General features: G+C 38.2%; 1 protein-coding gene across 4 annotated transcripts in view; it reads left to right on the top strand.

Annotated features, from left to right (window-relative positions):
* Window positions 1-14,202, top strand: part of CHN1 (chimerin 1) — a 156,340-nt gene that overhangs the window by 105,982 nt on the left and 36,156 nt on the right. For all 4 annotated transcript variants that reach the window (XM_053918791.1, XM_053918793.2, XM_053918792.1 and 1 more), the window contains one exon: window positions 8,543-8,620. In XM_053918791.1, coding sequence (XP_053774766.1) covers window positions 8,543-8,620 — 78 coding nt within the window. The remainder of the gene's footprint in view (window positions 1-8,542; window positions 8,621-14,202) is intronic.

The following is a 14,202-nucleotide window of genomic DNA, read 5'->3' as shown; positions in this document are numbered from 1 at the left end:
AAGCCAACAGCAGGAGACAGCCGACATACTCAAAATATCCAAATCAATAAAGTTATTGGTGAAAATGAAAAATATGTCTTTTATTTTATAGAAAAAAACTAAACAGACTTTTTGGCCGACCCAATAGTTGTATTCCATATGTAAACTACAGCTAAAAGCTTTTCGAAATAGTGAAAACATTTATGATACAAGAATTTTACACTGGATTTTAAGTCCCTAATTGTTGATACAGTGTTAGAGCTTTTTTGATTTCATCTCTATTATTACAGAACAATAATGTTTCCTTAAATCTCTCAGATAATAGGTATCAAAAATTTGGGTAAAACAAAAGCCAAAATGTTAATGGCACATGTCCCTAAAAATCCCCTCAAGTTCATTTAGGGGGCAGAAATGAGACGTTCCCGTAGAGGCTAATTTCAGCTTCTTGTTAGAGGAACCAAGAATGTTACCACCATACAACCATCGCTGCCAGTGGCCGAAAACTGGAGAGTGTTAGACTAGAATATTTTACTTTTATTATGTAATTTTATATATATTACATATATATTAACTTGTGCTTACATAATTCAGGACAAGAAAACATTGGCCAATTATTTTATTATATCCTATTATGTAAGTTGTTATCAGTATATTGGGGCTATAATCTAGTATTCGTTAAGAACTTATACATGGAAAAAAAATAAGACTCTTATGAATTAACTTTAAGATTACCACCCAAGATATTTGGGCAGAAATATGAAAAATCATAGTAAAGAGACACCTGGAAAAAGGAGACTTAAAGATGCAGAAGTTGCTTATGTCCATCTAAGTAAGCACCGATTTAAAACGGACACTGTGTAATCTAGTTCATTGGCAAGGCTGTTCTAATTGTAGAAGATTCAACAGATGTCTTAACTCTGCGCATTAAATATTCAGTTCATGAAACCCACTCCACTTGTTCTGATTGCATTCTTATCAGCATCCTAGTTTGTTTTGTTTCCAGTGTAGGTGTTCTACCAGACACAGGGCTGACAGTCACCGCTTTGTATCTCATATTCTCGTATAAACTAGACAACCATTGTTTTCCTTCTACCTCTCAGTTTTATGATCTTCGTATTATACTGTCAGTCTCCCTTTGAGAAGTAGGTATGACCCCCTCGGGCTGACAAATGACCTTCCACGCCTGCAGGACTGAGTACTGGACAAGAGTCCACATGTAGTAAATTAGGCAGCGCGACCCCGCGGACACTCCCTGGAGATAGCTGGGCTGGCCTTCCCCACGGAAGCACACCGAGCTCTACATCCTTGTGTGCTGAATGTGAAACTTTTTTTCCCTTCTGAATTTCTGTGAAAAATGTAGAGAAGACCGTGGGATTCATTTGGTGCAGCTGGGACTTAGAAAAGTCAGAGGCTTGGCTGGTGTCGGTCAGAACGAGGCTCGGAAACCAGGTTGAGTGCCGCTGCCCCCACCCCTCAGGCCTGGGGTTCTTCGCGCAGAGTGCAGAAAGCCCCCTCAAAACTGTCACTTGGAGAATTTGATCATTCTGTTGTTTCTTGAAAGAATAGTGATGCAGGGCTGTACTTTTCTCTTTGCATTGTTTTCGAATGTCTTGTGTTTATAAGGGGACATGTGAAAGTGTGTGCAGTTTGGTAGTGTCTACAGTGTAATTTAAATTCACCGTCCACTGAAATGAATGCATCTGCGTGCCTGATTGCTGTCTGTTTACATGGATATTAAGTTAGTCCTAGACGAGCTATGTAATGAAGACGAGTTAGGAATTATGATGTGACTGATGCCAGTGACATAAAAATTCAGAACCTGGCAAGGTGTAAGCTTCTCTGCAAAATAAAAAGTTATTGATCTCCATATAACTTAAGGAGTTTATAGAGTTCTACATAGAAGTCTCTAATGTTTGTTTTCAAATGCATTTGGAAATTTTTGATTAAACGATGAATCTGGTAGATACTGTAAATTCAGATGTAAGCAGTACTGAAATGGCTAGTGCTGAGGCATGCTAGAATATAAATGATCCAGAAATTTATTCAAACGATAGGTAGCCTTTCAAAAATTGCGTTTTACCATAGGTAATGTGAGAGGCAGGGTGGGAGGAAGGACACAGACTCGCAGTCACACAGACCAGGGGTCATACCCTCTCCTCACCACATACCAGGTAGTCGACCTTGGGCGAGGCACTTAATCGCCCTGAGCATCTGCTTCTCCATCGTTCAGGTGAATATTACAGAAGCGATGTCAGTGTCGAGGATGGCCGGAGTCTAAGACAGGCCAAAGGTTCCCAGTCAAAATAAAAAGCTAGGTATTGGGGGTGTTTCCAGAAAGAATGATTTTGTGGGATGAGTGCCCTGTCCCCACCCAGTGAAGCCATTTCCTTCTACTTTATAGAACCAGAATATGAGGGGACTGTACCCCAAACACCTCAGGTTTATCTCCTCCTCTCATTAAAGGTAGCAGAAACAGCTGCCAGGCTTTGAAGCCAACATGTGCACACACACAAGGAGGACTTCAGATCTTCTTGACTATGGCCTTGAGCAAGTCACTCTGAGCATTTCGTCATCCATAACATGTCCGTTATACAGCATGCTTCCAGAAGTGCTGTGACTAACAAATGGGACAACAATATGAAGCCTTCGACGTTGTTACCTGGACTCTTAACAAAGGCAGAGAATCTCCTTTCCTTTAGGCCTTCCCCCCCCCCAATCCTGCCCCCTCAACTAACATACATGTCATTTTACACCTTTTAAAAGATAGGATTAGAACTAAAATTTGGGAGATTTGGTAGAGACCATAATATAAAGGGAAGGGCGGAGTTTCCAGTCATGTTTGTGTGGTGTAAACCAAAAGTAGGCTGATCTACAGACTCCTGAGGGCAGAAACCTTTGTCTTACACTACACAGCATACCCTGCAGCATTATTTGGTACAGCACCCCCTTAATACTATCATTTAGCGAGTGTTTACTGTCTTCATACGGTCTTTTCCTCTTCTACGTTTCATCCTCTGTAAACTGCCCAGTACATGCTAGGTAGGTATGACTATCCATAGTGTGTAGACGAGGTAACCAAGACACCAAGGAAATCTAAGGGCAGGATTCAAATTTCAGTGCTCTGATTTCAAATCCCATCTTTTTATTGTAACATATTGTCTCCCCCCCTCCCAATGAAATAGTCGCCTTCATTTGATTTTATTCTTTTAACCAAATGTTTGTTGAACCTTTATTTGTACAAGCTACTGTGCTAGATTGAAGGCTTATATTAAATGTATAAGATGCAATTCTTTATAAGCAGCTACACAGGTTAACTGTGATGTAAGGTACAATGTGGTATGTCTCATAATTAATGAACAAGTGAAAGGCTCTGAGGTTCACAGAAGGGCGAGATCACATCTGATTTGTGCAAATCACCAAAGCCTTCATGGAGGAGGGGGTGTTTGAATGGAGACTAGAAGGCTGCATTGTCTACTGCATGTACTGTGTACTAAACTTGAGATCTAGAGATCTTAGTTACTATTACTTTTCTTACCATCCCCTGTTACTGTCCCTTGCTCTGCCTTGCCATCTATTACTACTCCTCAAAATTGAAAAGAAAATAACTAGAGAAACCACCTTGAACAGATAGAGAGAAGAAAACAGTTACCCTCAGACTCCGGTGTCCTCTCACTTGGGTGGGAATAGCACAGTGTTCAAGAGTCCACTCTTACCCTCTGCCGGCTGGCTGTACAGCTTCGGGAAGTTGAACTTCTGTAGGCCTCAGTTCTTTCAGCTATAAAATGAGGATAAGATATATGCCTCGTAGGCGTTTTTTGTTGGATTTAATGGATTCTGTATGGAAAGAATTTAACAGGGTGCCTGGCACATAAGTACTTAATAATTAATAAATGATAATCATAATTTATAGCTACTCTAACTCTTTAAGTAGATAGATATGGACATCTAGTATACATTTGTCTGATTCTGAATTGTAGAGTTAGCAGTTCTTACGACTTGAGAGCTTTTTAGCAAAATGTAGAAATATAGTTGCAGTTATTGAAGGCATAATAGTGACCACACCCCAGCCATCTGAGAGAAGCTAAGAACTTTCTTACCAGAGCTGTTTAATATCTCCTTACTACCCTAGGTAGCTGCCCCAGTTGTAGTTAATCCAGTATTTCTTTTTTTTTTAATTTAATTTTCTTCACTTTTTTTTTATTGTTGTTCAAGTACAGTTGTCTACATTTTCCCCACTGTTAACAAAATTATACAGGTTTTAGGCGCACAGTGTTAGAACACACCATCTGTACACTGTATTATGTATTTATCACCCCAAGTCAGGTCTCCATCCATCACCTTTTATACCCTCATACCCACCTGCACTCAGCAGTCACCACTCTGTTGTCCGTGTCCGTGAGTTTTCCTTTTTTTCCCTTTTTCACTTGATCCCTCCACCCACCCAACGCCCACCCTCTCAACAGCTGTCAGCCTGCTCTCTATGAGTCTGTCTCTTTCTTGGATGACTCTCCCATTAATATTTTTATGCTTTGGTTGAATTTTGGTTACTATAGCTGAAATACTTGGGGATAAAAGCCCTGGATCAGAAATACTCAGAAAGAAAAAGAAAAAGAAAGCTGCCTGGGTTATATGAGTGATTGCTTTCTTTAACCTAGTACTTAAACATTTTGTTAAGCATGGTTGGAGAAAAAAATTACAGTCAAATTTGCCATGGCAGTCGGTTTTTATCTGGTGCCTACTGAGAACTGGGTAACTTCACTGCAGGTCGCACATGGCTGAGGAGTTGGTTGGCCTTTATATTTTTAGTCATCACATGACTATCTAGGTCTCAGCTGAAGAGTAATTTAAGTTAGGCAAGGAAAATTCTTTCCATTGTATTTTCTCTTGAAATGGGAGTATTTTTTGTCTCTCATTAATCACATGAGAGTATAAATTTATAGAAATGAAATATTTGTAGATATAAATATTAACTTCTATAATAACTTAGAAATTGTTTAAAAGAAATCATTTAAAAACAAGGGACTATAGACTCAAGTAAATAAAAAAAATTGGAGAATGTTGAGAAAATCAGTTATTTGGTATTTCCAATACTTAGCATAGTTTAAGGACCTCTTCATGCCTTAATTAAATGAGAATTTGCACTGGGCACATACCCCCTGCAGATTACGAAATCTGGGATAAATTGTTTGCACTAAGCAAATGGACTGAATTCATTTAAATATAGAGTTTTAGATTCTTTAAATACAATGTAATATTGGAATCATAATAAGTTAAATTAATTACTATAGTATGAGGGAACAGATGGGAGACATTTAAGGAACCAGCGTGAGAAGCTTCTGATAGCATCATCGTAACAGTATAGGTACTGCTCTTAAACAGAGTTGTGTTTGAGTGTATTACCCAGCCACCCCACTTTCTGTTTTAAAATTTTTATTTCAAAAAACTATTTTTAATAATTGTTTTAATTTTATAATTTATTTTTAATTATAGTTGACGTACTGTTATGTTAGTTTCATATATGCAACAGTGAATCAACATTTACATACCTTCTGATCACCATAAGTCTCATAACCACCTATCACCATACATATTTATAACGATGTTACTGACCTTGTTTCCTGTGCTGTACTTTACATCGCCATGACTTATTTTATAACGGGAAGTTTGTGCTTCTTAATTCCTTTCCCCTTGTCTTCACATCTTCTCACCACCTTCTCCTTTGGCGGCCATCAGCTTCTTCTCTATATTTACGAGTTTGTTTCTGTTTCATTTTATTTGTTCATTTGCTTTGTTTTTCAGATTGCACATATGAGTGAAATCATATGGTGTTTGTCTTGTCTGTCTGACATATATTTCATTTAACATAGTCTCTAGGTCCATCCATGTCACAAATGGTAAGATTTCATTCTTTTTAATGGCTGAGCAGTATTCCATTGTACCTATACATACACATACACATACACACACCAAATCTTTATCCGTTCATCAGTAGACACCTAGGTTGCTTCCCTATCTTGGCTATTATAAATAATGCTACAGTGAACATAGGGGTGCCTATGTCTTTCTGAATTACTCTTTTCATTTTCTTCATATAACTACCTGGAAGTAGAATTGCTGGGTTTTACAATAGTTCTATTTTTAATGTTTTGAGGACTTTCCATACAGTTTTCCATAGTACTTGCACTAGTTTACAGTCCCACCACCAGTGCACAAGGGTCGCCTTTTCTCCACATTCTCGCCAAGACTGACTTGTTGTCTTTTGATGATGGCCATTCTGACATGTGTGGAGTGATATCTCATTGTGGTTCTGATTTGCATTTTCCTGTTGGTGAGTGATATTGAGCATCTTTTCATGTGTCTGTTGGCCATCTGCTTGTCTGTGGAGAAATGTCTATTCAGGTCATCTGCCCATTTTTTTATTTGGTTTTTTGATGTTGAGTTGTATGGATTTTAAAATATATTTTGGATAGTAATTCTTTATGGGAGATACCATTTGCAAATATATTCTCCCATTCAGTAGGTCACCTTTTCATCTTGTTGATGGTTTCTTTCACTGTTCAAAACCTTTTAAGTACAATGTAGTGTCATTTATTTTTGCTTTTGTTGCCTTGGCCCAAGGAGACATTCAAAAAATATTGCGAAGACCGATGTCAATAAGTTTACTGTTTTTTTCTAGGAATTTTATGGTCTGAGGTCTTACAGTTAAGTCTTTAATCCATTTGAGTTCATTTTTGTATATAGTGTAAGAAAGTGGTCTTTTTTTTTTTTTTTTGCGTGTGTCTGTCCAGTTTTCCCAGCACCATTTATTGAAGAGACTGCCTTTTCCCCATTGTATATTCCTGCCTCCTTTGTCATGGATTAACTAACAATAGAAGCATGGGTTTATTTCTGGCCTCTCTATTCTGTTTCATTGAGCTGTGTGTCTGGTTTTTGTGCCAGTATCATACTGTTTTGATGACTGTAGCTTTGTAGTATAGATTGAAATCAGGGAGCATGGCACCTCCAATTTTGTTCTTCTTTCTCAAGACTGCTTTGGCTATTCAGGGTCTTTTGTGGCTCCATATAAGCTTAAGGATTATTCGTTCTAGTTCTGTGAAATATGTCATTGGTATTGTGACAGGGATTGCATGGACTCTATAGATTGCTTTGGGTAGTACAGACATTTTAACAATATTAATTCTTTCAACTCATGAGCACCCTAGCACCCCCCTTTCTACTCAGCAAACTTCCAAGGGTCCTTGCTGTAAGCCCAGTTACACCACATCTGGGACCTGTGTACATGAGGAATTATCCCAGCTGGCCCCCACTGTGACTTGGCTTCAAGCTTTTTGAATAATGAATATTAAGGCTAAGAATTAAAACATAGTTAGATCTATTTAAGTATAGACCAACAACAAAACAACTGATTCATGGTAGGGAGACAAAACTGCCCCCCTAGAGTGTTAGCAATATTATATGCATGCTCCTTGTTCCACATGAAAATGGTACCTAGTTAAACTCCTTCTGTTTTTCATCAAAATGCTTTATCAGCTTTTGCTCACCTTTAATAAAATTTGGTTTTAGTTAACTAACCCAAGTCCATATGCACCAAGTGTGGGGTATAGATCAGCCTTTCATAATTTACCTGGCAGTGGTGCATTCTTTTTAAAACCAGGTGCTGCATGTTAATTTGCCTTTGCTTTTAATAGGTAGCAATATATTCCATTTTGTAATGATGCATGACTCATTCATTGCTCATTGTCTTCCCACTGTGGGTTTTCTTTTTTCCTTGAGCCAGCAAGAAAATCTTACATGAGAGGAGGGAGAAACAGAGACAGAGTTGAGGAATACAGTACTTAAATACTGTTGCTTGATTTTCATTGGCTGTCTCCTCTCTTACAGTGACCAGTCTAATGCAGCCTTCCATGTCAAATCCCTCCCCTCCCCCACCCTCTGCTAGGGGCTGCACTGGGTGTCTGTCGCTAGAAACTGATTGCAGGCAGTATGTAGGCATCTTTCATTCAGAATGGATGTTAATATATTCAATAGAGAAGAAAGCTTTTAGAAATGTATCATTTGTCAAAATTGGATGGCTTTTAAAAAGGGATAGAGAGATGCTAAATGTTTGTATGTTAGCATCGACTCTTTATTTCTGTTCAGACTTAAGTTTTCAGAAGCTTAAATATAGAGCCCTTTAAAAAAAAAAAGAAGAAAGAAGAATTTTTCTGGTTAGTCGACCTCTTTTTAAGAAGTGCTTCATCATCCTCCTCCACCTCTGTGATGTTTCTCTGCAGCTCTCTGTAGGGCAGGGCTCTGTGCTGGCTGGCAGAATGCTCGTTTGTTAGCTGAACAGAGTTCATCGACAGACATAGATCAATATAGGTTTTATTCTTTCCTGTGAATTCCAAAAATGCCATCCAAAGAGTCTTGGTCGGGTAGGAAAACTAATAAAGCTGCAGTTCACAAATCAAAACAAGAGGGCCGTCAGCAAGATTTATTGATAGCAGCCTTGGGAATGAAACTGGGTTCTCAAAAGTCGTCTGTGACAATCTGGCAACCTCTGAAACTCTTTGCTTATTCGCAGTTGACATCACTTGTTAGAAGAGCAACTCTGAAAGAAAATGAGCAAATTCCAAAATATGAAAAGGTTCACAATTTTAAGGTAAGAATATTTTTTAACCTCTTCTTATAAGAAAGGAAATGTACCTTCCTTGAAATACACAGTGTTAAAGGACTATCTGCTGATGTCTTTTTAAAACTAGGGTGACTGGACTGAAATGTTCTTGCTGTTTAAGGAATGAAGATGTTTTTTAAGCAGAATACAGCTCAGAGAATCCAGCCCCATTTTCTCTGATGCTGATTTAGTATTCTGTTTAATCAGTGTATTTCAGTGGTAAAAGTATTGACTGTTACTTGAAAGGTCTCATTTAATAATTTTGGTGGTGTTTTTATTTGGGATGTAAATATGTCTAACTCTCTTTTGGGGAACTACGGGGGAGATGAGACCCGATCTCCATTAGTTTCTGGGAAAAGCTGTGGATGTAAGAGTCATGTGCTGTTGCATCTGGATCGAGCAGATGGTCTGCATTTTCCTTCGTTTCTGTCTTTTCTCCTCCGTTAATGAATTGACCACGATGAAAGGAGCCTGACTGCCATGGGAATGTGGATGCTGCTGACGCTAGCAGCTTCTCCTCAGTTTTGAGTGTTTGTTTTCACCTTGTGTGTGTGGTTTTAAATTACTGTGTTACTGTCTTTTACCAACTGCGCTTTAATCATCTTTTATCAGAATGATATGTGTGTTGATTCAAGCTGTGTGTAGATCTTGCCTGTATTTATAGCATTTGAAGTTCTGTCTTTTGCATCCTAATTCACAGAACGTGCAATGTGAGGCCATGCTTGAGACCCAGGTACACTTCATGAGTGAACAGAGGCACTGGCGTTTCTCTAGCAACTTCTCAGTAGTGAAACAACTTCATGGTGAAGTTCCTGAGACAAGCATATTTTTAGTTTAGACAACATGTCATTCGGTTTTATATTGGGAATATCTAGTTTCAAAACATGATAAAGTTGGAAACCCAGCTTTTCCATTTATTAATTTATTCAACATTTATTCAGTAGATAGAATCTACCAGGCTCCGTAGTCGGAAATTTGATTCCCAATTTGCCATTCATCTTTGTTTTTAACACCAGCATTTATTTCACTCAAATGCTAAATACAAAGCCCCCAATATGTTCTGTTTTTTTCATAGTGAGGAATAGATTTTTGTGATATTCAGGTTATTCTAGGATAAAATATGAATTCCAAAAGGTATGGACTATGTACAGATTGCTAATATTCCAAGGTAAACCAAGTAGCATTTTCTTCTCCCTCTTCAATCTGAAGGCCTTACCTTTCAGCCAGTAGTGTCCCGTCTCACCCACGTCCTCCATGTATGAATCTAAACAACACAAGCAGCTTACTAGGCCTCAGTCTCTTCCTGCATGATATACACCTTGGACAGGCAGGGGTTCTATCAGGAAAGTGATCCCAAATAAATCCTTTTGCAAATATAAAGTTCATATGTTTGTTAGGTCACAGAAATACCATTTAGGTTCCTAACCAAGAAACTAAGCATACTGTTTAGAAATGGCCAAGATTTTTAAATCTCCAAAGACATACCCTCTGGTGTGTTCAGTAGGAACAGATTGACCTATTAAGGGTGCCTTTTAGTGTTAAGTCAAGTTCATTGCACATGCTTTCTATCAGTATTGATTAATATTAAATAATAGGTCTTTTCAAGGGTTTGCATAAACAAGCATCTATTCTCTTTTTTTGGTTGTATTTCTCCATTTTAATCTAGCACATGACTTTAATGAGGAGCCAGAATGTGCTGACTCTGGTGCCCACTGTGACTTTCAGCTTGGTACGCACACTGTTTTAAAGATACTTGTCTTTTCTAAAAAAAAAAAAAAAAAAATCATGTTTAAAAGTAACTCTCCTTCCTTCTCTGGAGCTAAAATATTAAAACCAGCTTGGTCATGCTGTTTGAAAAAAAAGGTACGCTAGAGAACGCCTGTGTTAGATGGTGAGTTGCATTACATGTGCTTTAGAATTGCTAATAAGGTCAGAAGTCTCAGAATTTGACTCTTTCCATTGAAATTACTCTTTGTTATTTAAGAAATGTTTCTGTGGGGTGGCATTATCTTATTTGAAAGAGAGAGAAAGGGAGGGGGGTCATACTTGGCTTCCAAGAACATCCCCACAAGAACTCAGACTCTGTGGCGCAAGCAGCTCTCTCCCACACAAACGTTCCCTCGGAAGGTCGCTGCTGTGCTATGTAAGCACATACAGTTTGGAGGTGTATTGTGGGAAAAACCCTGAGCATTTACATAATAATTGTTCATGTGGCCTTGCCATTGACTCTTGTCTATGTTGGTAAAAGGGTGTTCTGCCCAACCACGAGCCCACTCACCAAAGCCTCATTTCAATGTGGTTTTCTTTTTTTGTTTCTTGAACTGCCTTGTTATGTAACATTGCTCTGTGGTGCTGAACAGCTGCCAAATTTTATTTCAGAGTGAAGCCAAGAGTGTCTTATACCTTTGGTAAAAGCATTCACCAAGGTGAAATTTAAAGAAAAAAAAAAATCAGCTGGGCCTAACTCCAGACAGGTGTTTGTTTCATAAGGTTTTTTGTTTTTTTTTAAGAAGGGGAAAATATAACAATACAGGAAGGCTTCCCGTTTTGCTATGTTATATAACATGGGTTTTTTTCTATTGTTACTTATGAGGATTTGATAAAGAATTGATCACATGAAAGATCATTGTCTCTCTTGGGGGCATCGTTTTAAAAATAAATGTACCACTTTTTCAAAAGAATATTACCCTGTAAGTTGTCAGCATAACTTAGAGAGAAAATAATTGTAACTCTACCTCTCATTTAAAGAACTGTCCCCATCCTAACTTGAGAAGGAGAGAGCGAGCTCATTTCTGGAGCAGACTTGAAACCAAACCAAAAACTTCTGATATCAGAAGTGAGACACAGGCACCCCACCAGTGCTGAGTACGTCCCGCATCGGAGGCTCTCTGGGCAGAATGATAACTGAGTTTCAGCCGTTGCCTTTAGGAGCTTGCTTATTATTTTTGTGACCTTAGCAGATTTCTTCATCTCTCTAAACCTCTGCTTCTACATCAGCAAAAAACTGCGTTTCCTGGTAGCCACTGTTTTTGTTACTGCACAATACCCCTAAATGGATTCTTTTTTCCTTACCAGACCGTTTTTCTTGCCCAGTTGTAGAGGTCACGATGCCGTGGAGAAGCCTGGCATGACTGTGGGGGTCAAGGAAAGCTCTTGCTTCTTCCTTAGCTCCCAGGCAGCGTTAGTTACGTAAGAGCAGTTGCGTTTTCATGCACCGCAGAATACAGCATAATCCTCTCTATTTCTTTTACTCCCTCCAGATCAAAGTATTCGGTGTTTCAGTTGGTATATTCAGGTAGCTCTATAAAATAAAATCAAGACTACATATAATAATGACAACAGATACCTGGCTACTTAGGCAAATTAAACAAAAAGAAAACAGCATTAAGAATTTTAGTGAGTAGATACTTAAAATATTTTTTAAGGTTGTTTTTGGTGACTGGTTTATTTTAGAGTTTCAGATACTTGCATTGTGCATATAAATGAAAGATGTAACATATTAATAGATGTAATTGCTGCCAAGATAATATGAAAGCAGTGAATCCTGAAATGTGAATTGATACTAGAATTAAAACACTATGAGGTGAACCTTGTAATATTTAGTAAAGTTACTGATTCAAGACCTACTGGGATAAAGCAATAATAGTGAACCTGTCAGTCCCGGCCAACAGACCAGACATTCTGCATTTGATAAACTAATGGGAAGGAATGGCCAGCTTTCCTGCTGAAAGTGGTCTTTTCTTTCCTTTTGAGGATACAGACGAATTCAAGTCCTATGGTATTCATTTGATTCCCATTTGAGAATGCAAAGTGAACCAACAAATAAAAATAGATGTAGTATGAAATTTGGAGTTAAACTATGTGATCTGTAAGTTGTCTTACAGCTGTAAACTTCTCTGATTCAATTATATGAGAAACATTCAGTTTGTTGATATATTGTTTTCCATTATTAAAATTGTAGTAATGCCTGTATAGAGACATTTTAATATATCAGTTTTTAATAAGATTCAAAGTAAACTCTATGTTAAAGACTATTTTTTAAAACTAGTTATATTAACAGTCAGTGAAATGTCATATTCAGGGACCGAGCCTCCCAGGTCCCCCACCTCTCTTCTCTCTCCATTCTTCCTTCACCTGTCCCCACGTCTCATGTTACTAAAGTGCCTTGTAGAAGCTCAAGCAGCCTCTGTTGAATGACTAGTAAATGAGCACACAGTGTGACACGGGGACCTTGGTCATGGCGGTAGTTGTTATTTTCAAACCACCTCTCATGGCAGCTGGAAATTTCAACACAAAAGTAGATTCTTCTCATCTTAAGACCTGTGTTGTTACAAATGGGCTTTTTAAAAATCAAACTCACGTGAGTTTAAATGAAATAAAACCCAAATACCATGTTATCTTATACTTGACGGGAGTATCTGTGTTCACATTTTAAGTGCTTAGAAATTTGAATATTGTTTTGAATTAACAGTAATATAAAATAACTTAAATGCAATATGACGAAATGGAAAAGGCAACCTGGGGTGTCACGTTATTAAGCTTCAGCTGTAATGTCACTCACCATTGTTTCTCCTATGTATATGAACATGGACTGTCACAAATTAACATTTTAAAGGAATGTTTTTCTCCAAATAAGTATGCTATACACATAGATATGTATATATGTATACATATGTATATATGTACACATGCATGCAATTCCTGATTCTTAATGTGGGCGACTTGCAAGAAAAGATAAAAATAAAGACCGGTGTGGAGCGGGGATTATTTCTGCCCGGGGCAGTCAGACTTGTAGAGGGCGGGCGAAGGTAGGAGATTGGACAAGACATGTAAAGTCCGTGTTGGCACTGTGTTTCTGTTGCTGTCTGGTAGAATACTTATCAGATGCCGTGGAAGCCAAAAACAGTGAACACACACTACCCTGCTTTTTTACTTCTTCCCCTGCTGGTGCTCAGCACACACTTCCACCCAGGCCTCGGTACTCCCCCTTGGCACTGTGGCCCTCTCGACTTCAGCCCTGTCTGTCCTTCCCGTGGCTTGTAATTCTGGCTGGGGATCCGGTTATGACCCCTCTGGTGCAAATCTAGATCATTAAGGTCATTGGAAAGGTTACTGCCTGCCATTAATAATCCAAAAAGAAACATTTCACAAGATTCTTGCTGGTTGGCACATAGTTTCTTATACTTCTTCATAGACATTTTATGGGACTAGAGAATTTAAAATGCTATACTTAACTCAAGAGAAACCCATGATTCCATGGGTTGGAAGAATATTGCTAATATGGTCATTCTACCCAAAGTGATCTACAGAATCAATGCAATTTTTATGAAAACCCCAATGACACACTTTATAGAAATAGAAAAGACAATCCTAAAATTCATATGGAACCTCAAAAGACCCCAAGTAGCCAAAGCAACATTAAGCAAGAAGAACAAAGCTAGAGACATCACACTTCCTGATTTCAAAATATATTGCAAAACTATAGTAATTAGAACAGACATGTAGAGTAATGGAACAGAATAGAAAGCCCAGGAAAAAGTCCATGCATCTGTAGTCAACTGTCTTCAACA

Source organism: Desmodus rotundus, chromosome 2 (genome assembly GCF_022682495.2).
Source record: "Desmodus rotundus isolate HL8 chromosome 2, HLdesRot8A.1, whole genome shotgun sequence".
Lineage (NCBI taxonomy): Eukaryota > Metazoa > Chordata > Mammalia > Chiroptera > Phyllostomidae > Desmodus > Desmodus rotundus.
Note: the sequence above shows the minus strand (reverse complement) of the source record. Positions and strands in the feature narration are given on the sequence as shown.